Source organism: Rhinopithecus bieti, unplaced genomic scaffold, assembly GCF_001698545.2.
Source record: "Rhinopithecus bieti isolate Rb0 unplaced genomic scaffold, ASM169854v2 scaffold_5273, whole genome shotgun sequence".
In the NCBI taxonomy this organism is placed as follows: Eukaryota; Metazoa; Chordata; class Mammalia; order Primates; family Cercopithecidae; genus Rhinopithecus; species Rhinopithecus bieti.
The window spans coordinates 3,165,729-3,189,535 of NW_016805057.1; the positions used below are offsets into that span (position 1 = coordinate 3,165,729).

The 23,807-nt window shown below is 41.5% G+C and overlaps 1 protein-coding gene across 1 annotated transcript in view; it reads left to right on the forward strand.

Moving 5' to 3' along the window:
* The window catches only part of ENOX1 (ecto-NOX disulfide-thiol exchanger 1), a 251,289-nt gene that overhangs the window by 221,716 nt on the left and 5,766 nt on the right, over positions 1–23,807 (forward strand). Inside the window, 2 exon segments of the mRNA XM_017871019.1 lie at positions 6,484–6,586; positions 19,408–19,493. Coding sequence (XP_017726508.1) covers positions 6,484–6,586; positions 19,408–19,493 — 189 coding nt within the window.

The following is a 23,807-nucleotide window of genomic DNA, read 5'->3' on the forward strand; positions in this document are numbered from 1 at the left end:
TTTTTTTTTTTTTGAGACAGAGTCTCACTCAGTTCCCCGGGCTGGAGTGCAGTGGTGTGAACTCAGCTCACTGCAACCTCCACCTTCCAGGTTCAAGCAATTCTCCTGCACCACCATGCCCATCTAATTTTTGTATTTTCAGTAGAGACAGGGTTTCACCATGTTGGCCAGGCTAGTCTCGAACTCCTGACCTCAAGTGATCCACCTGCCTCAGTCTCCCAAAGTGCTGAGATTACAGGTGTGAACCACTGCACCCGGTCTAAGGACATTTCTTTAAATGAAGCTTTACATAGGAGCCCTGTATCATTGAACAAAAGAAAGGAGTAAAAGAGTAGAATTCCAGAGATGTGTCCCCGTGGACCATCCATGTCACCTCTATAAAGCTAATGAGGTTCCATCAACTACTATTCAAAGATGATTGGCCCTACCCAGCACCCTCATTTTTAGACAAGTGATCTGGGTCTTGAAGATGCTGAATAATTTGCCAAGGTTATCCGGCTGTTGCAGGAAGAGCCAAGACTGAAACCCAAGTATTTATAGTGTCTCTTCCACTGCCTCATGGCCACCTCCCATTCTGAATTTGAAGTGGGCATTGGTAAATTCAAACAGACAAGCCCAGTGGTCAGTTGGTGGTAAAGAACAGAAGCTTAAAGAATTAAGTTTGATCATAGCTGAACCCATGAGAATGAAAGAACTCTAATAAAAGGAAACAGAGAAGAAAAATTGGGGACTACACTTTGGAAAGGGCCAAAGCTAGAGAAGAGGAGGAAGAGAGTAGCCTCTTTGTTACATTCACTGGGCCAGCAGAGGGAACAAAAAAGCCAGTGAAGACTAAACAAGAAATTAGGAGGAAAAAGACCAGGACCTCCTGTGTAGCAGATGTGAGGCAGATGGTTTAAGAGGGGCCAGTGTCAAGAGTGTCGAATATCACATGGTGAGAGGACTGAGAAAATAATCATTTGGCAAGAAGAGGGTCACTGGAAATATTTCAGAGTGGATTTGTTGGAGTGACTGATGAAAGAGCTGAGATTTCAGATGATGAGGCAGTAGACACAGGTGGACAATATGTATTCAAGAAGCTTTGCAACAGAAAGAAAACAGCCCTAAAGGTAAGGAAACCACAGGAATAATTAAGTGAAAGCAGTAACAGAAGGATTTTACAAGCCGGGGAAGCCATTTTCTTGGTCCTTAGGGGCTTGGGTAGGTGGAGAGAAACAAAAACTAACAAAGCACTATTCTAGCTCAGTAAACTATTAAAAAAGAGCTCCTCTAAATGATAAATTACTTTGATCATTTCTCAAAGTAAGTGATGAGGACTCTTAGAAGGGAAATTTCTGCCTTCAAGTAGCTAACTCTTTAAGAAGTCTCTTAAAAAGTCTGTGATATCTAGTTTCCAGTTACTGAAAACCTCTTCTCCAGCCCTTTAATGACTCCTTCTAAGTATCACAGAAATTAGAGTTAAAAGGTAGACTGAGAAAAGATTTATTAGGTAATCTCCAATCTCATGTCAAGTGCAGAATTGTTACTTACCTGCAGTGCATTTTCTAGTCTGGTGTGCTTTTACTGTGTTCCTGCCACTTCCTTTGGGAGACTACTTCATAATCCAATAGATCTCACTGGGAGGAAACTCCATCTCCATCCTAATGTTCCCTTCCCGCTGTATACTTTGTATACCACTAACAATTTGTACTTAGTAACCTTCCTCACCTCCCATCCCATCCCCGCTCACTCACTCCTCCTTTGTAATGGCTAGGCATCTGGAACTTCTTTTCTGGAGTATCTGTAGACTCATCATTCTTCTGGGCATGTTGCATCTATCAGGCTAAAGGATTTTAAGGTGATAAAAGGATAAAGGGTCTTCATAACTTTATGTTTCTAATGATAAAACTTTCCCATTCTGATAAGGTCCTTTCCATTCTCTAGAGACTTGGGGTGGAGAGAGTAATAAGGACCATGAATTTTTTAAGAAAGGAGCAAAACCATGCGTAATTTATGATTCAGTGTCCCATAATATGTGTTCCCCAATTACTAAAAAGATTAGTTGGAATGTCCTGTGTAGAGAATATGAAATCCAACCGAGAGACTGTTCCCAGAAAAATTTTGGCTTCACCAGACTTCCTCTCACGGATCTTATAACCTGAGCATCTCCGTAGAGGGGCCCAGAAGGATGCCAGTACATGCAGTGGTTTGTGTTACAAGATAGAAACACTGAGCTTGGGAATCTACATTTTTTATATCAAGTGTAAGCAAGCCTGCTCTTTGTCCCCCAAGAAAACATCAAGATTTCCTGCTGCAAACAAAACCAGAGAAAGGCCCCATAAAAAGAGCTGTCAGAGCCTTGCTTCTAAGTTCAGAAACGTGCACATCCTACTTCCTCCAAAATATTTTGACAAGATGCTATAGAAACCTTAAGTTGAACATTTCCAAAACTGAACATGCAATCTTCTTCCAGACTAGCTTCTTTCTCCATTTTCCTATTCACTGAGCCACCTACTTGTTCTCAATGTTTTCATCAGCCACCAGGTCACCAGATTTTTTTTTTTAGTTCTACCTCTTAAATGCTGTTTGCACTTTGCATACCACTGATTTTGGGTTTTGACTGTCATCATCAAAAGGTAAAAATGGATACACTTTTGCAGTAGGCTGACTCCAGTTTCATTTGCCTCCAAACCAATGTCCTAAAACGCAGAGCTAAAAACTCTTCACTTGTCAAGCCTCCCAGATAAAATCTAAACTTCTTACCATGATCTACCTACTTCTCCAGCTTCATCTACTCATATTTCTTTCTTTTAGACCTTTTATAAGAATTGCTTGCTGGTCCCTGGGTAAGCTTGCACTTCTGATCACTTTGAATGCCATATCCTTAAAAACTTAGAACTCCTTGGCATATAGTAGGCATGTGATGTCTGTATGTAGCATAAGTATTTATTCAGTGGCTGAAAGTAAAAACAGACTTAGCTTAAATGCAACAGGGAATTGGTTTGGGAATTAATTAATCCCACATTCTGTATATTCCCTTCACCTTAACCAATCATGATGATGGAGCTCTATTTCTAGACATTAAATAAAAACAAAGAGAGAGGGTACAGTTGTTGCTTATATCTACTTTGTAGACTACCCCAAACTTGGAGATTATCAATACTTGTCATTATCTTGTTCAACTGAACAATACCAATATAAATACAGACAAATCAAATTAACCTTATTTTTCTAAGGAACACATGATTAAACCCATGATTAAAGTCATTAAAACAAAACTCTCCTTTTTTAATAGTTGGAAAAAGTAAAACCACAACATATAATGTGGCTGTCTAAACTCACTATCCTGTCTTCTATCCCTTGAAACACAACTATATTAACTGTGCTCTTTGGCAAAACGGATGACTTAAGCATTCACCCATCTAATTAGCTCTGTGACTCTGTCAGCAAGAGCCTGGGCTTATACCATGGCCAAGGCAGGCTGAGGATCCAGAGCTTAGTCAGTAGTGACTCTTCTGAGTGGTCACAAGTTGGTCCACTTCACTCAATGCTATAGACTATTTAATATGCTTGGGCACACCCTTGATTCTAATGGAAATGATGTTTTCCCTTTTGGAGATTCTTGAGGCCAGTTTATTAGATGCAAACATTCCTTGGAGCCTGCCTGATCAGCCAGCTTCAATGATCCTGTACCACTTCCAGCATAGCTCTTCTCCCTCCTAGAGGAGTCAGAAAAACAACTCTGTCTCCAACCTGAACAAAACTCACAGATGTCCCCAAAAGCTGGGTTATCTGCCAAGCCTTGGGTCTCCATCAAGCCCAGGCCTGCTGGACTGTTGTGGGAACCATGCAGAGAGATGTGTCCACTCCAGTCACTGGCCATGACTGCGTGAGAGCACACCATTTGTGGTCAGCAGAGCACACACTCCAGTATCCAATCTCAAGAAATACTTCCACAGAATGGTGACCCTACGATTCTTATCTTTCCATATTAATTTTTCCAACCCTAAAACATCATCTAAGCAAGAATCACTGAGTCTTACCTGGTTCCTTATAGACACTGTTGATTCAGCAGCATTTCTTTGAGCCTTGCTCAGAGTGCCCCTTTCTATGTGACTCTACTTTTGGACTTGGGAAGAAAACAGCATTCTCAGGTGGTCTGTCTATTCTGCCCTTGCCTTTCTCTGCTGGCTCCTGACATCTGCGTGCCCTCTGCAGTCCACTTCCCTCAATGAAACTGGATCTTCAACTGTGTGATGGCCCCAGGACACCACTCAGTCTTGGCAATTAATGTGGGCCTGTTATCTGCTAAACTCATTCTGAATAATTTCATTTGGCCCCAGTTATCATCTAGGCTGTGAACAGATCACCCTCTCTTGGAGATATTATTTCCACTCAGCTCCAGTGTTCATTTTTTGTATTTTTTTAATGATGCAGTCATTATCCTAGTTAATGTTCTTCCATCCTCTTTCTTCCTACACCTCTCTCGGGAGACCGTACAGAGCCTCAGCCTGCATCTGCTTAGCAATCTTAACCTCCCAGGCCCGGAAGTCCAGTGTCGAGTCCCTGTGGGACCTATTTGTCCTTAGGGCATATAACTAAGAATTCAGCAGGCCCACTGACCCCACTACCCCAGAAAGATGATGTGTACACACAGACCTGCTCTGCTCCAATCCAGAAAGTACCTAATCAGCCTAATCGGAAAGTACCAAATATTATTTTTTTATAGGAGGAATTTCTATTTCCTTTCCTGCAATTCCTCTTTATAAATGTTCTAATCCCATATACATAATAAGCCCTTGGATTTGTTCTATTTTAAAATTCTTGATTGTGTTTCCATTGAGGCTGGCTCCCAAGATCCTGTTTTTGATTTGTAAGAGCATTTTTCATCTCTAGTAACCTCTGATGTACAGCTGGCTCCAGACTTAGCTTAGACCACTCCCCAAACTCTTTCTGACTCCTGTCCTTATTGGGATTTTCCTACCATCAGCCTGAGGCCTGTTATACCCTTTAGCCAACCAAGGTCTTCCCTGTGATATATCATCACATCATTGTGATTTTCTCAATTCTTTACCTTATCCATTTTCATTTCTCATTCAGTCTTCATCACTTGGTCTTCAGCAAATAAGTGGGACCTTAAAAGGAGCCTCTAAAATGCTCATCAGATATTACCAACTGCAGTTTCTCAGCAGAGCCTTCTTTCTTGGCCATTTCTAATCACCCCTGGATTACTAAGTAGTAGCTCATAAGTTAAATTAAGCTCATAGATCTGTTTTGATGGCATGTGCTGAGTTTATTTTTCTTTGAATGCCTTCAGGTGTGGTTTTCACTTTTTGCAGGCTTGGCATGCTCCCAATACCTCCTGTATTCTTGGATCTGACCAGTTTTGTTACTTTGTACTATCTAAATCTCTCCTATAACTACTTCCTGTTCTGGGAACATCTGTCAAACCATTTGTTCAAACCTTCTGAATTCTTCTTCGTCCATTTGGCTCTCCCTACCTGTTCTCTATCATTCCTGCAGGTTCCCCGCCACTGCTCAATATACTGGTCCTTCTTTGGAGCCATTTTTCAGTGAACAACTTTACTCCAATAAGACTCAACTTCTTTTTTGAGTTTGGGGAGTGGTCTAAACTAAGTCTGGAGCCAGCTGTACATCAAAGGTTACTAGAGATGAAAGATGCTCTTACAAATCAAGAACAGGATCTTGAGAGCCAGCCTCAATGGAAACACAATCAACAATAGGATTCTACTATCCCATATATGCAGGTCATATAGGCAGATCATTAATTTGACTTTCCGTTATGTCACTCTCCATTTTGAGTCCTAATATCAAAAGTCTAGGATGGTATGAGTTAAATCTTCGTCTCTGTTTTTGAATGTAAAAGACCACAGAAAGAACTAAAAATAGTCCAGCCTCAATGTTTCACGTTATTGGCTTGTTGTACAACTCTTCATTTTTAGTTTTCAAAAAAAAAAAGAATTTTCCAAGCTTTGCTTTATCTGCCTCTTGCATTTATTCATGAGGATCCATACCTACTCAATTTAAAAACACTTCTAACAGTTCTCTTAGCTCCCCAATAGGCCCTGTTTCTCCACACACTCCCACAAATTTTTAGCATGGTATTATAAATCCGTTTCCTGTATGCTTTCCCAAAGATTATTCGTATTTGAAATAAAACATGTTAAAGTAGTTATAGTCAAATACAGTTTTAGTGAACAGAGTTTAATGAAAACATGGACAAAAATCTACGGTAATTTGTGCCAAATTTGCCAGTTGTGCAGAGAATTACTTGGTATGCTGGGAGCAGTATCTAGGAGCCTAACTTTACATAATTACTTTTCTACTGTTGGGCAAATAGATCAATTGTATAAAAGATTTGATCTTTAGTTATAAATAGAAGTGATGACCTCATTTATAGAGTTTAAGAGATCTGGTGTTTTTTATTGACATGCACAGAATCTACATAAACCCATATATGGTTTTTGGTTTTTAACTTTATAGGAAATCAATGTGTTGACAGTTGCATTAGTCAACCAAGACCGAGAGAATAATATTGAGAAAAGAAGCCAAGGCTTAAAATCAGAGAAAGAAGCTCTGCTAGTAGGTAAGGAAATTCTGTTGTCTTCATCTGTTCTCTTAAATAATTATTAGTAATTAACTTAATATGTTAGTTATTAACTTACTAATTTAAACAACATTGCCTTCTGGTAAAAGGTGAGATTAATTTCGTCAAGATTATATTACATACATTTCAAATTAGTGGCATACAGACTAATGGGGGTTTTGCCTTTCTGTAACTGTATATATTAACTGATTGTCAGACATAAAACTGAGTTCAAGAAGACACTAATTTGCATCTCATGTGTCACAAATCTGAATTTCAAATATTGGGCATGCCACTTCCAACTGGAGGCCAGGTTGCATCTAGTTCCAAACCAAGCCATATCCCCAGGCTCAAGAGTAGCTTTGAACCCTGAGATTAAACTCTAAGCCCCTTAGCAGAGGCCACACCCTAAAGTCACCCCCAAGGCTAGACCTGCAATGCTGACAAATAGGGCCATGCAGGGTACTGATGCTAAGCTAATCCAGGACAGTCAGCTCCAGGCTTCCCTGTCCAAGTTTGGATCCTTTTGTCCAGGATGAACAAAAGAAGCATCCTTAGTAGATCCAGATGTCGTACTTATTTTCATAAGGAAGAATTCTTGATGAGGATGTGCCGGCAGTGTGCGTGGAAGCCCATCTTAGATGCCTGTATGTTTAAGGCTGTATTTGAAGCCCTCAAATTCAGAGAAAGGGAAGCCACCACCCTCATGCTGTGATGCACAGAACTGATTCAAGCTGCACCTTGGCACTGACCCCAGCGTGGGGTTGCCAGGTGAGACTGGCTCTGTGGTGGCATGGTTAAGACTGAATGAGGCCAATGTACGTGCAAGACAAATTGTTCTTCAGCAGTTCGTTACCTGGCAGAAATAGTGCCTGGTTGCTTTTTTGTTTGTTTTGTTTTTTGAGACAGGGTCTCACTCTGTCACCCAGGCTGGAGTGCAATGGCATGATCTCGGCTCACCACCACCTCTGCCTGCCGGGTTCAAGTGATTCTCGTGCCTCAGCCTCCCTAGTGGCTGGGATTACAGGTGCACACCACCACACCCAGCTAATTTTGTATTTTTAGTAGAGACAGGGTTTTGCCGAGTTGGCCAGGTTGGTCTCAAACTCCTGACCTCAGATGATCCACCTGCCTTGGCCTCCCAAAGTGCTGGGATTACAGGCGTGAGCCACCATGCCTGGTCCCTGGTTGCATTTTGTAAATACTGCATGTGGTCACCTAAAAATGACAGGTACAACAGGGCCTAGAGAAGCTGGCACAGGAGGAATTAAATTCAAAAGATAGTCCAGAGTCCATCCATCATATATAGATTTTTCAACTACAGGGTTATTGAATATGACATCAACTTAGAGATACCCCGAGGAAAACCAATTATTTTTTTTTGCTCTGATGATATACAGCTGTAATAACATGCCATGCACGAGTCTCAGAAGACATGCTGATGTGCTGTCAGTTCCAGGAACCCAAAATGAACCCATATGTAGTTGGTAACTGGATTTTTCTTCTATTGGAAAACATGTCTAACTCTGACAACTGTTTCTCTGTCACTCGGTGTGACCAAGGTGTGATTTTTCCCTATGGTTTTAGGGTATGAACAAAGCAATTAATGATCTGCAGTAAACTTTTCCCTCTTGGTTTAAGTGGGAATAATTCTGTCCGCTGAAGGTTAAAAAAATGGGAACTGATCTCTATTTTCTTTATTTCCTTCCTTTCACTAGAGATTGCTGCTGCTTTTATGTTTTAATTGGAGAACACAGTTCATTTACAATGTTTTCTAAGCAGTTATTAGGTTTTATTTATGTATGTGCACACATACATGTACTTTTTTCAGTTGGCTACTTCAAATATTTTTAAATGATGTGCTTTATATGTGGTACATTAATGGGAATAAGTAGGAAGATTACATTTGTAACATGCTATGCCTGCTGATGTCTTTGGTATCACAAAAAAATATATCAAATTAGTTAATTCAAGTGTGTTAGAAAGAAAAATATTAGTCAGGATCTCCAATAAAAAGCATACACAACCAACACTAAACTTTCCAAGACTTTTCCCCTCACTGTTGGTCTTTTGAACTAGTTTACCAATATTAGCATTTGAAGTTAGGAGCAGAGCAACAGAGAAACAGGGAGTGACACTTATTTTGAATCAATATATGAGAATATTTGGGTAGAAGGGAGGCCAGAGACTTAAGTGTTTGATTAAAATAAACTTAGGAGTTTAACTTTCCCTTCAGTTATCCATTACCTTGCTACCTTTCTCGATATTTTATTTTATTCTTCTTAATGACAGTTTGACAACAGATGTGATTTCCTGGCCAAACCCACTTCCAAAACATCTATATGCTTCTACTCTTTTGTATAATCCTCCAAAAGAGGATAATCTTCCAAAGAGAGAAAAATCCTCCAAAAGAATACCACAATGGGGAAGAGTTTCCAAGACTGGCAAAATGGATCCTGCCAAAAGCTGCAGTTGCTGCCTGCCACTAAATGATCCTATCTGCTAATTGAGTTTGGTCATTCATACTTTGTAGATACCTGACTCTTGGGTCCATAAAGAGCTCCCCTGAAGCTTCTGGAATCTAGATACAGACTGTGATAGGGACAAAACTGCACTGGACCAGAATAGAGAAAAAGGATTTTCTGGTGCTGGGGCTACACTTTTCTGAAGAATTCTCATACACTGAATGATTCTAGGAGCCCTCTGGCCTTCTGGTACATCTGGAGCAGTCATAAATACTCTGCAATTCCCCTGAAGTCTTCCCCTGGAATAATTAAGTCAGTAGAGAGGACACAATAGTCATGCTCTAGGCCAGCCTAGAAGGCCAAGGATACAGCAGAAAATCTCCCACAACTTGGAAACATTAATTGGCAAAATCTTCATCACATCTGCATGCTTATAGTGTATGCTGTATGCCAATGTAGTCAGATGACCAGTGCCCTCTTGGGGCACATAAATGTTATATAAGAAACGCACACTGGTACAAAGCATTCCCTGGAAGACAAAGGGAGTGAGAAAAAAGCTCTTCAAATGGATTCCATCTACAGAGAGAATACAACGGAGGCTAGAACTTCCTAAACAATGAGCAATTCTAGTTATGTATAATTATGTGTGACACTGATTTGTCTGGGCAAAAGGGTATATTCTGTCCAGACATTCTCATGACCAGTGTATAAAACTAGAGTCTTTATTTCAAGGCATAAAGTTGGTACTTATTAGAGAGGATCCGTGGGATTTCACTGACATTATTTGGAATTTTGCAGATCTGGATCCTGAGTATTGTTAGAATTCGACCATTCTGACGGACTTTCTTGACAATTAATGGGTCTTCCAATTCAACTAAAGATAGGCCCCTGGAAAATATTTTATTATTGTGATTTCTGGGTTGTTCATTTTGTAATCAATTTTTGTGGAGACAGGTTGACATACAATTGGACCTTAGGGAATTCTATTTTTACGGGGGCATTGCAGGGTAGCAATTTATGTTTCATAATGCTATAGTAACCACACATAAGGTCAGCTTGACATTGCTCAATGTCTATGCCAGAACTCCTAGTTCATTTCACATATGGCCTACATGTTGGATTGGCATACACTGAAGTTGTTTGGGATAGAATGAGTCATTACTTTTGGTTTGGGGCCAATTTTTGGAGCTGCGTTTGGCTGGATATTATGAAGGAAAAATGGATCAAATTTTTTTATTGATAAGCTACTAGTTCTGCAGAAAACTGAGAGTATAACTCTCTGGGTCCATATCACTCTATCTTCTCTTGCTTTTTATAATAATTCCAACACAATAGATTTCAATCCCAGCAGCTCTGATTGGCACCCTGTTGATGATAGTCATTGTAAATACTATCCAGATACAGTCAGAAACTTCTCCACAATTTTTAACTGTAACAAAGCAGCTTTTCTCTAAAACCTCCCTGGTCCCCTGAGAACTGTCCTCAGGTTGACAATGACTGAGCAAACTTCATTACATATCCTGAGTCCTCTGCAGATCAGGACACACACATCATTTCCATCACAGTCCCCATCTCACACATGCACAAAACCAGAAAAAACAAGAAGCGGAATGCTCCTTCTAATGTGGGTATTAAGAAACAGCTGAATAGAATATGGAAAACATTTTAAAGAAGGTTAAGCAATAACTTTTGGTGATTTCGGTGAATAAAGTTGAGGCTATATTTAGGCTGTACCTGAGAAAAGTAATCTTGGGAGTATGTTCCTCTCTGAAAACTACTGACCATAAAGAATGAGTCATTGACCTAAATCTTGTTTCCAAGGCACAAACGTCCATATCAATAAATCAACAAACATTTGTCAAGAGCCTACGATAAGAATAATCAGTCTTCATTGTGGAAAATCATTATCTAGGCAGCCTATTTAAAAGGCAGAATCTTTAGCCCCACACACAGGTGTGGTGGCTCACGCCTATAATCCTAGCACCTTGGGAGGATGAGACAGGAGGATCACTTGAGCTCAGGAGTTCAAGACCAGCCTAGGCAATATAGTGAGACTCCCATCTCTTAAAAAGAAAAGTTAACTGGGCATGGTGGCATGCACCTGTAATCCCAACTACTTGGGGGGCTGAGGTGGGAGGATCTCTTGAGCCCACGAGCATCAGGCTGCAGTGAGCTGTGAGCAGCACCACTGCACAACTGCCTGGGTGATAGAGTAAGACCCTGTCAAAAAACAAAAACAGAAAGAGAGATCCTGTTCATTGCAATACTAACATCTGAGGGGATACTAAAGTAGGCATATCTGGTACTATGTTTTGAGAAACGCTGGCCTGGTTTATGCTAACCCATGCGTTAGCTGATGGTGGAAAGATGATCTTCCCTCAAGAAGTTCATAGATCGTGAGAAAGAACGCAGTTAATTACAATGAACTGTGTGGTTTGTACTAAAATCAGAGACACAGAGAAGGGGCTACTTATGCCACAGATGCCTTGTCAGAAGAAAGGACAGCTGAGCTAGTCCTAAAGGATGAAGAGGTTTTCGCTGGATGGATAAAGAAGTGGTCAAGGGCATTTCAGGTACCAGGAACAACTTACTAAGAGGCCCAAATACAGTCTGAGGGGTTTAATGGAAAAAATAAGACAGACAAATATTACAAAATTAACTAACCAACCATACAAGATCAGGTTTTGTACTCACCAAGTAAGTGGAACAAACTGCTTTTTTGGAAAATTAAAGCTTTTTAGAATCCCAAGGCACTGAGAAGCATCAGCCCAAACCACAAGTGTTTGATCAGTTTCGTACAGTCTTTCTCCACTTCCCATATGCGCTTCATCACTCTGCAGCTGCCCACAGACAACTCTCCCCTCATGGCTTACTAGGAGACCCAGATTTCACGTGGCTTTTTTCCCGCTGATTCTCCAGTTCAACATCCATGGAGCCTTTATATAGGCGTCAACATGAAAGAAGACTATTTCAGGCTGGTTTATGGTCAGGCCTCTGGTGATTCCCAGCAAGATGTGACTGTGTCTCGAGACACAGCTGTTCATCTGCAGAGCCAAGGTCTCTGGAAAGCCCCAAGGTATCCCTCTATCCCAGTGAGCTGATGGGCCCAGGGTCTTTTGAAGCTTCCTAGGAGACTATCAACCAGTGTGGGTGTACAGAAAGCTAATCTCAGCCAGAACTTTAGAACCTGACACAGAGAGTTTGGAATAAAAACTCCAAGCAGCCTGGGGGAAGAGGGGAGTGTATTCTAGAAAGATTCCATTTCTCATTCCACTCAAAGAGAATAATGTGCTGACCAAACTGAATGCACAAAGTGATAGTTTATTCTTATCGGGTAACCAATATAATTAAACTATATCAGGGCTAACCTATCCCACTCCCATCTTTTGCATAAGGATGCAAAGGAGAAACCATAATACCTAATGATCTCTAAGCAGCCCTGAGCGGTAGGGGAGTGGGAGGGGTCCTAAATATTTGTGGATTGAGGCATTTCATCCACTGGGTAATCTAAGGCAAATCACTTATCCAAACCACTGTGATAAGTGTTTAAGCCCTCATATTGTATAAAATTAGGAGGTTTGATTAGATGGTCCTTTTCAACTCAATTCTCTAATATATAAGGACTATTAGGAAAGCTGCATTGCCCCTTAGTGATCTTGTATGTAAGTAGAGGCTCATGTGCATCAATATATAAATGTGAACTCTACTATCTTATACCTTTACAACAAACAAGAAGGAAAATCTGTCTTGACACCATGACCTCTTTCCACCAACAGTCCATTTCCTGCCCCTGTCCAAAGCAGGATTCCTCCAACGCACTATGCTTACAGTCACCATTCCCTCCCTCCCCTCTCTCTCCAGCCTACTCCAGTCTGGCTTGCATCCTCACACCGAAACCATTCTTTTCCGCATCACCAGAGAATTTTATGTCACCAATTTCTCAACTCTGTCCACCTGGCAGCTACTTTAGTGTGGTTGACCACTCACATCTTCTGGAAATACTTCCTTCTCTCCGCCATCATGATGCCACACTTTCTTATTGATCACACCCTCTCAGAGTCCTCTGATGAGTTTTCTTCAGCTTACCTCTAAATTTTGGGCTTCTTCAGGCTTCAGTCTTGAGGCCCCTTCTCTACCTAGGTAATCTCAATGAATACTTTGGCTTCAAATCCCTTTTTGTTGCCATTGCAAATTTATACCATCTCCAGCTGCCATTTAATATTCTTCATTTAAATGCTAATGCACATCTCAAGTTTAATGAGGACAAAACAGAACTCCTGATTCCCCTTTTTCCTGCCCTAATGTGCTCCTGCCCCAATATTCTCATCCGAGAAAATAGTCCCACCCAGTTGCTCAAGTGAAAAATTGTTTACTCATATTTCATTCTTCCCCAGCCTCACTGCTCACACCAGCCCCCTGGCTCTCCCTTTGGAGTCTGCTTCTCCCTTTGCAGTCCAGATCATGACTTACCACTCCAGTCTCATGCAAACACTTCTGACTGGCCTCCCAGTTCCCCTCTGCTCTACTCTCCATACAGCAGCTTGAGGGAAGTTTTTAAAACATAATTCAGATCATGACAAGCACCTCCTTAGAACCACTCTTTTGGTTTCCTGCCATATTTAGAATTTAAATCTAATCCAAACTCTCACCTGGCACACAAGGTCCTGCATGATCTGGCCCCCATCTACCTCTAAACACATGCCCCTCTCCAGCCCAGTGTATTCTGCCAGTTCACTTCCACCTCAGGGCCTTTGCACTATCTGTGGCCTGTACCTGGAATGGTCTCCCCCAGGCTTTCCATGACTGGCTCCTTCTCATCTCACACTTGAAAAGGTCTGCTTTCTCAGGGAGAGGCCTTCACATAATCACTGTGTTAGTCCATTCTCATGCTGCTGATAAAGACATCCAAGACTGGGTATTTTATAAAGAAAAAGAGGTTTAATGGACTTATAGTTCCATTAAACTATATTGTGAGGGCTGGGGAGGCCTCACAATCCTGGCAGAAGGTGGAAGGCAAAAGGCACATCTTACATGGCAGCAAACGAGAGAAGTGAGAACCAAGTGAAAGAAGTTTCCCCTTATAAAACCATCAGATCTCGTGAGACGTATTCACTAGCATGAGAGCAGTATGGGGGAAACTGCCCCTATGATTCAGTTATCTCCCACCGAGTCCCTCCCACAACATGTGGGAATTATGGGAGCTATAATTCAATGAGATTTGGGTGGGGACATAGCCAAACCACATCAATTGCTTTGTGTAAGGTAGCATTCCAGCAAGCTGCAGGTTGCTCTCTCTCCTGTCCTCTTCCCTGATGTGTTTTCTTCATTGTGCTAAGCACTATCTAAAAATTTTAGTTTTCATCTTTGTGTTTATTATCTGTGTTGCTCCCCTAGAATAAAAGTTCCACAGACCAGCCCCTTACCTATCTTATACAATGCTGTGCCTCTGGCACCATGCCACCTCCTGGCTGCTAAGTGTTTCAAGTATTAAAATAAGTGATGAAGCAGTACAAATCGGCACTATTTGGTTAATTTAAATACTGCATCCTTAGTCTTAGTGAGGTCCAATAGTGAAAATAAACTTGATGGTTTTGATGAGAGAAGCTCAGAGTGCTTTGGTTAGACAATTTAAATGGGCCTTCCTAACGAGGTTTGCCACAGGCATCCAGAGCTAGTTTCTCTTTCTAAAGTAGTTTTTAAGATTCTGAGATGTGTGCAAAAAGCCTAATAGTACTGACAACCTCCTTTGTTCTTAAAAATTTTTTTAAATTAGGCACTTAAAATGTTTTTTTGTTGTTGTTTTTGTTTTTTTCCACTTTTGGAAACCCATTCTCAAATATGGAGGCCTTCTACATCTCCGTGGAAACAAGCAAGTCCAACTGTTGAGCCATGCCCTTGGAGATCCACCAGTTCAGTAACAGCTAAATCCCCCACCCTCTATTCCTTAGCGTTTCTTTTACCACAAGCCTTTAGGTCCATTCCAGAGGATCATAAAATAGTCTCCATTTTCCAGGTTTGTGGTATTTTTCATTAACTTTTGAGTTACAGTCATCCTTTTTCTATCCCCAGGGAATGTCCCAGTTCCTTTAAAAAAAGCTGCAAAGAGGCTTTACTTGTTTATTTAGAAAGATCCCCTCAAATGAACCTGATCCAAAATCACAGGGCCTAGAAACATTTTCTCAAGTGGCATGACTGATGCTTCTGTGGTGCTACAGGGATGGACAGATGCAGGAGTGGGAGGTGGGCTGAGGAGAGGCAAGGTACCGGGGAGGATAATGACTCATGCTTTCCTTTCTGCTGTGTCTCTAACAACACTGGATAATTGGGTTGTCATCCACAGGAAAAGCTTGGGAAGCCTATTTGTGACTGCCTGCCTTGGCTCTACATATATCTAGTGACAACTGCTGAACTCTTATAAGGAAAAGCTAATGGCTTCTTAATATCAGCTACCACAGAGATGGTTCTGAATACCCTCCCTAAAAGAATACTCAAGTCCACGTCAGGATTTCTAATCTGATTTTAGAATCTGATTTTCCCCTTAGTTATGAGCAAAATAGTTTCAATGCAAATTTTCCTTGCTCAAAACATCCAAGTTACTCCATCCTTCTAAATCCATGACAGGACGGGTTAAGAATAAGAATTTTCAGGCCGGGCGCAGTGGCTCAAGCCTATAATCCCAGCACTTTGGGAGTGGATCACGACAGGTGGATCACGAGGTCAGGAGATCGAGACCATCCTGGCAAACACGGTGAAACCCCATCTCTACTAAAATTACAAAACAAAACTAGCCGGGCGAGGTGGTGGTCGCCTGTAGTCCCAGCTACTCGGGAGGCTGAGGCAGGAGAATGGTGCAAACCCGGGAGGCGGAGCTTGCAGTGAGCTGAGATGGGGCCACTGCACTCCAGCCTGGGCGACAGAGCGAGACTCTGTCTCAAAAAAAAAAAAAGAATACGAATTTTCAGTGAATAATACCTCAAAGTTACCTGGTTTTTGAAAGATCTGTTACTACTTGTAGAAATGTTTAAGGCTCTTATTTATTCCCATTTATCAATAATAGACTAATAGAATTTTTAAACAAGTATACTGGCGATTTCCAGTTCTGGCAAATAAATACATTCAACATATACCTCTTACGAATGTCTACTATGTTGTGGATATGGAACCAGAACACACAAAGACCAAGAGCACAGCTCCTTGGGCTGCAGACCCAGATTGGGGGTGAGAGAGAGCAGACAGTGGAGGAGCAAATCCATGTTCACAGAGGGTGCCAACTTCACAGAGGCAACAAAAGGGGCTACTCTAGGTCCTCCCATTTCTGGTGTCGCTAAATGACCCACGTCAACACTTTATCTCCTAGACTAAGGGTTATCAACCTCCCCCCAACCCACCCCATCCTCCTCTGACTTGTTCTATTCATCCTACTAAAGGCGTTTATGTTGATAACCATACACCCATGGACATTTACAAAAGGCTGTAGGTTATGCAGGAGATTTTGAAGACTCTCTGGCCAGGGGGGATATTAAATATGAAAAATGTTATCTATTTGCCTGGGGACTTATGCCCTCTTTCCCCATGGGAGACTTATACACCCTTGTCACCCCAAAGTCTGCAGTGCCACTGCCACTCCCTGTCTTAGCCCTACTGCGTAAATGGATTTCCACCCAAGGAATGCTGCTCCCCACCTTGCAGCAGCCCTCACCTCCCTGGGAGAACCCAGCGATAGAGGAGGAGAAAAAAGCTTCCGGCTAGGAGCACCCCCTCACCTGCTCACAAAGCCAAAGCTGACTCTTCCTTCTCCCTCCCCTGTCCTTCTCCTGCCCATCACTTGTGGGAGGCTCTCTGTGGAAAGCAGTGGCCATAGTACCTGGGATGGTCAGTGAAAGCCCCACTCACCATCCTGAAACAGGGGATTCCCTCTACACAAACTGTGATTCAGCCCTTACTCTTTCATTCAAAAAATAGAAGGACTAAGTTCTAGTATTTGATAGTACAGTAGGGAAATTACAGTTAACAATAATTTACTGTATACTTCAGAATAGCTAGAAGAAAAGATTTGGGATGTTCTCAACACAAAGAAATGATAAATGTCTGAGGTGATGGCCATGTACATTACCCTGATTTTATCATTACACGTTGTGTACAGGTATCAAAATATGCCATGTACCCCAAAAATATGTACAAATATTATATACCAATTAAACTTTTTTCAAACAAAAAAGGAAATGCAAATGAAAATAGTTGTTTTTAATAGTTCTACTATATTCTAATTTTTTGAAAGAAATCACTCATGAGCTTTTATATTTTAACTCTTATTAGTAATAGAATTACTTACAATGCCACTTCACCAGAATTGAGAATTTCGGACCCAGGGAAGTAGCTGCCAGGTCTCTAAAATTAAAATATAAGTAAATAAATAAGGGGAGGGGACAACCCAATACTGCCCGAGTACGTTAAAAGTGGGTATTTTCCACTTAAAGATATTTTTTTAAGTACCATCATTGCCTTCTACCATTGCCATTATTTCAAAAAAGGACATTTTGACAAGAAAAAAGAAAGAATATAACCTCAGAATGAAATGGTAATTCTTTGTATCTCAGGAAGAACAGGTCAGTCTTTAAAAACAGATATTCTACCTTTACAGGGAAATGTGGGCATTGTTCCCACCTCCCCATCTCACCGTCAGCCTCTAGAAGCCCTGGAAAAGCAGCATTCTGAGGATAGGTCTTGGAGAGTCCCTTTGGTTCTCTGTTCTCAGCCTGAGGATGAACTGGGAACTTTTCTTTAAAAACTTGACACTCATCCCATAGCATCAGGGAGCCATGAAAGCCTATGGCAGATCAATCCAAGGTCACCTGCAAATATAGGATGACGTAGTACAAGAATGCTGTGTGCACCTGTGCCCACCCAGATGGCATTTCATACAGGTGAGGGTCTGTCCTGGCTGCCAAGCATGAAGGCTCACAAAAAAACAGAACATGAAGGCTTACCTTCAGATTTAATTCATCTTGAAACCTGTGAAACCTGTTTAACAGAAAGCTAAAAACTATCAGTCTGAGGACAACTTTTCTTTTCTTTTCAACTTTTATTTTAGAATCCAGGGGTACATGTGCAGGATTGTTACAGAGGTCTATTGCGTGACTCTGAGGTTTGGGGTATGACTGAACTCATCCCCCTAGTAATGGCATAATCCCTAATAGGTAGATTCTCAGCCCTTTCTCTTGTCCCTCTCTCCCGCCTCTAGCAGTTCCCAGTGTCTACTGTTCTCCTTATGTCCATGAGTACCCACTCTTAAGCTCCCACTTACAAGAACATGCAATATTTGGTTTTATTTCTGCATTAGTTCACTTAGGATAATGGCCTCCAGGTGCATCGATGTTGCTGCAAAGGGCATGATTTCATTCTTTTTTATGGCTGCATAGTATTCCATGGTTCGTACCACATTTTCTTTATGCAGTCCACCACTGATGGGCACCTGAGCTGATTCCATGTTTTTGCTATTGTGGATAACAAGTGCACAGCTTCTTAACAAAAAGCAGTCTGCAGTCTATGGAGCTGACTTCCTCATGTTCACTATTTTGATTTTGGATCCAGGAGCAGGGAGAAGAGGAAGGTACTGCTTTTTACTTCATTCCTGACATCAACATCCAACTTTTTATTTGTCAGTACAATGTTGACAGCTGATTTTCACGATGGAAAAGCCTTATAATTTATAATCAAACTGCAGCAAAACCATCCATTCCCAGACCTTTTAAAATGATCTTGTAAATTACAGCAGCAAGAAGGGGAGAAAGAGCTGGCTCCTTTTAAACAAGAGCTACAACCAGGAAGAACAGCAAATCTTTCAGGAAGAATTTGGGCTTCCTTCAATGGCAGTTGGGGGAAATATAGATTAAATACTCTTCACAACTAGCAACTGTAATTATCAGGAAAACTTGAGGCGGTGTGATTTCTGACACAGTTGTATGAGCCATTTTCATACTGCAAAGTCCACTGAGGGAAAGAAAAGAAAATTTTATCCTTCCAATAACTATAATTTTATATTGGTAAATCAAGCATAAAATTGGTAGTTGAAATGCTTCCAGGAGTCTTTGTTTTGAAATACCTTTATTCAGCTGTATATTATCTCAGAGTCTAGCTTTGCTAACTACTATCATGCCAGGAGATAAAGTGTTCTGTTTACCATGTTACTCTTACTGCCTTCAGAATGTGCTATTATTGAATGCTTGTTGAGCGCTGCTAGAAATGGCAAGACCATAACTCAGCCTGCCAAAACAGTCACTGGGGTTAGATAGCATTATTTAATGGAGACTCTCTTTTGCCTCTGAATAATTTCCAGTGTTTGCCTTTTTAATTCAGGTATCATATCAACGTTTCTTCACGTCCATCCTTTTGGAGCCAACATAGAATATCTTTGGTCATACATGCAGCAGCTGGACTCCAAGGTAAATTATTTTGCTCGAGTGAACTTTCATTGCTAAAATTTAGCATGTTGACTGCTGGCTGCAGGTGGACTCTGCATGAACTGCGCTAGGGCTGTAGCAGCCTATGGGGGTTGATCAGCCCTTTTCTTTTGCAAGGACCTCAGTTTTTGGCAGATTGTTCTCTCCTTTTTGCTTGCTTTTGTCTTTGTAAAAAGAAGAGCAGTTATCCAAAATGACAATGACTTTTAGCAGATGCCAAATTAATTTGGAAAGGGTATTTGATATTTAAAAATATAGGTTCACCTGAAAGTTCCCAAAATAAGGGTGAAATCAGGTGAGTGTGGCTAATAGGGCATCATCCTCAGACCATATTATTGTAGGATTCCATGTTCTAGACTTCACGCAATCGAGGAAAAATCATCCCAAATAACATAAAGATCTGATACGACTCAAGAAAGCTGTATTAATGGCTGTTTTCCGGCATTGTTCTCTAAGTAGAAAAAAGTGACTGCAAAATTCTTCTCAGCTGTGCCCCTCCAGGCTTACATCCAGAGCCAGACATCACTCCTCACCTCCCTGAAGCTCAGCTTTTCCCATCCACAAATCAGCTGTACTCCTATCCCATTGCAGTATTGGTGTGCCCAAAGAGAAGAGACAAAAAGAACGTGATTTATGTGTCAAATTCATGTGAACAACGGGAGGGGCCCTGACAAAATAAAACATCATCATTAACCAATACTAGGGAAGCCCAGGAGCGGGGTGGACACAAAAGCAAAACAGACAAGCTAGAGAAGCCAGCTAGTCGCCTGTCAAATTTCTGGTCATGAAGGAAAATGGAAAAAAGTAAGAAGGTCCTCCATAGAGCACAGCAAAATGCATGGGATTGGTACGACCAGACCAGCAGCCTGCAGTGCTGTGTCCCTGAACAGATACAGATACCTCATGCTAAATTTTCAATGGCTAGCATGCACCAAATGACTACCTTGTGTTCTTATTTTGATTCAAATAATCTTCCCAATACATGATCCCAAAAGTGTTTAACCTCTTCAATAAATCTAACACTTCCCCTTTGAGAGGAATCTTTTCAGTTATACAGATCCATGCCTTTCATGACAGGGTAGAACAAAACAGGGTGAAAGGAGTTAGAGAATTTTAAAATTCTGGAGGTTCAGAATCATCTATTTGTTTCTCTGTGGTTTTCCCTCACATGCACAGGGAAGTAAGAGAAAGCATTCATGTTAAATTCAGATGAAATGAGAAGGACTTGCTGCAGTGTTCCTTTGTTGTCATATAGATTTGAAGGATTTCTCTGCTGTTGTTTCCTCTTTACTGGTATCATTGTTCCTTAATATCACCACCACCTTTGCCTGGAGGATTAAACAAAACACTGCTTGCACCAATGCGTTTGGCAAAGAATAAGCCCTTAAGAAATGAATCCTATTGTTGCTACCATCCTTCCCTCGTATTGTTGACATTTCTGTTCTCCCCTTTCTGGAAGTCCCAAGTGGGAAGCCTTTGTCGAGAAGCAGTTGTTGTTTTAGTAGAAGCTGAAATGGCCAAGAATCCACTTGTCGTTTATCGAAGAATTTCAGGACTCTTTGTTTTCTCCACTCCATCATCGCAGGCTGACAATCTATGATGATCACCAGTGAAGTGTGTATGCCTCTGTGTGTGTGTGTGTGTGTAAAATCATCTCCTGGGAATGGGCAGGGAGGGATCGATAAGTAATGAATTGATTTGTTTTGGCTGGGGTTGGGGGCCGGGGAATGGTGGAAGCTCTTGTTCTATTCTTATCCTCAGGGCTCAGGTAACATTTGTGATGTTCCCTTACCAGTCTCTGAGGAGAGAGAATTCACGTGCCTGGTCCCTGGCCATTAGATGATGGGCCTTTCTGGATGGGATTCAGTCAAGGGAAGTGCATCTCATCACAGACTGGTACTTTTATTTTAGAAGATGAAGAAAGTATTTCCCTTACAGAGGAAACACATGAGGTGTCCCCTGCCTACCCCCAGATAGTCCTCCATCTTCTGAATGAAATGCCCACTAGAGCTGTCAGGTTCCTCCTCATGCCTGGGGTAGAAAGTATATTGAAAAAGAACTCTAAAACTGCTGGGCACCAGGGATCATACCACATGCTCCTTCTATTCCAGTGAGGCTGAGAGGATAGACTTTTTAATCCAGACAGCAAAATCCAAGGCCCACCCTGTACTGATGAGAACAGGGAAAGCAGGCTTAACCCAGTCCTGTAATGTCACTGTTGTTAGGATTTCCCCCAAGGCTACATATGGGCATAAGAATGACTAGGAATGGAAGAAATTAATTTAAATTATGCTGGGCATGTACATTGCACATGGCTTCCTAAAACCATGTAGCCCAACAATAAGCTATCTTCCAGTTAAATATTATTCCTGCTCTTGATATTTGCGTATTTTTCTCTTCTTGGCCTTTTCTAAATTACCCACTCTCATTCACCCTGTTCTCTTGTATCAGAAATACTTGAAAAAGAAAGATTCATTCAGAGGAAGACAGGGTAAGGGCTGGGGGGTGGGCATGGCTTCTGAAGCTTTGCTGAGTCAAAAATCTTGCCCAGAGCACAGCAGGCAAACTGTTTAAAATAAGCAGCCCTATCTTGAAAATGGTTTCTATCAATACATAGAATCTACCATGTCAGCGCCAGGGCCCATCAAGTCCAACCTCTTGTCTGTCCGAAGCAGCCCAGAAGACACATTTGACTGGAGCATTAGCAGATGAATACTTCTTATAGTCAAGAGGAGGGTTCGTCTGCTCTTCCCTGTTTATGTATCCTTTAGGAGATGAAGGCCCAGTTTTCCAAGCGTGTCTGGTTGCCCCTCTACACACCTGCAGCCTCTTCCCAAGGCCCATGGTATGGAAGATTCGGTTCTGAAAACCAGACTCGGCGTAATGTGGCCACAGAGGCTGGAGGATCTAGAAGGACCTGCTATTTTGGCACGACACCACTGTGACCAGCTTGAGAGGTCATGGGCATGTGTTACATTTCCCACAGAGGGGAAAATCATCTGTACTAATAGCATACCTCTGTGAACACCTAATGAATGCTGGGATCATTCACTGCTTTTCATGTACCCAGCACTGTCTTAGGGACCAAAGAAGAACAGGGGATGGCCAAGACACAAAAGAAATCTAAGATAGAACCCTGTTCTCAACAAGCTTGTCACCTAGTTATGAAATGACTTGCGAATCAGACATGAACTAATGAAGTGCTAAACTGGGTAGGGAAGATACTCTGAACCAGGAGTTAAAGAAGGGTGAAATCTGTGGGAGTCATGCTTAACATAAGGTACCCTCAAGTCCATGCTTCTTCCGGTGGCTTCCCTCTGGGATGCTTTAGCTAACATTGCCACATTTCTTTCTGTTCTCCCCTTTCTAGCCACCCTTTCTTCTCTCCTTCCTTCCTCATTTTCCTTCCATATTCTTTGCTCCTTTTAATTCTCTCCTATTTATCTTCTTTCATCACAAGTTTTTCTCCCTCCTTCCCTTCCTCTAGCAGTTTCTTGCTTCACTCCTTCGAATTCCTGGCTTCTTGTCTTCTTTCCTCTTTTCCTTCTTTCTCCCTTCCTTCCTCCCCTCCCTTTGCCCCATCTACATTTTGTATTTCTCTCTGTGAACCTTTATTGCGAGGTGTCTGTGTTGTGCTAACACTGTGCTCTGCCCAGGATGTGAAAAATGAACAAGATTTAAATGTGCATTTAAAGGCTAAAAGTCAGTTTTGCCCATGGAAGGAAGTCTAGTTTTCAACTGGCTTCCCTGACGCTCCGGCCTCTGCTGGGGTCTTTTCAGTAGCCCAAACAGGGGCTCCTCTTCACCAGGCTTCCCTTGCGTGATGATATGGGATATGGAGCCAACCATGATGAGACAAATTGATTCGCATCTGCTTGTGTCCATTTGTACATGTGCTTAGAGGCCAGGCAAGGAGGCAGTAGGCTTGGCCTAGAGTCAGCAAATTAAAACATAAATCAAGCAGATTTTATAAATGACCTCTGTGGTATTAACAGCACACAAGCTCCTTGGTTACACAGAGCCTGTTTCCTTCTCCTGTTTGCTTTCTTTCTTTTTTGTATTTACAGCAGATAAATCCTTCCTAAAAGAATAAGTGTAAGAAAGTTTCAAACAAAATAGATGGAAGAATCCACTGACAATATCAAAGATTGAAAATATATAGGCCACAAATTTCTTGGAACAAAAGCCAGCTGGGTAAGAGGGTAATCAAAACTTCAGGGTTATGACTATCCTCTCCACTTGCTAGAGCACCAAATACATGGTGTATGGCAAAAAGATTTCATAGTCATGGCATCT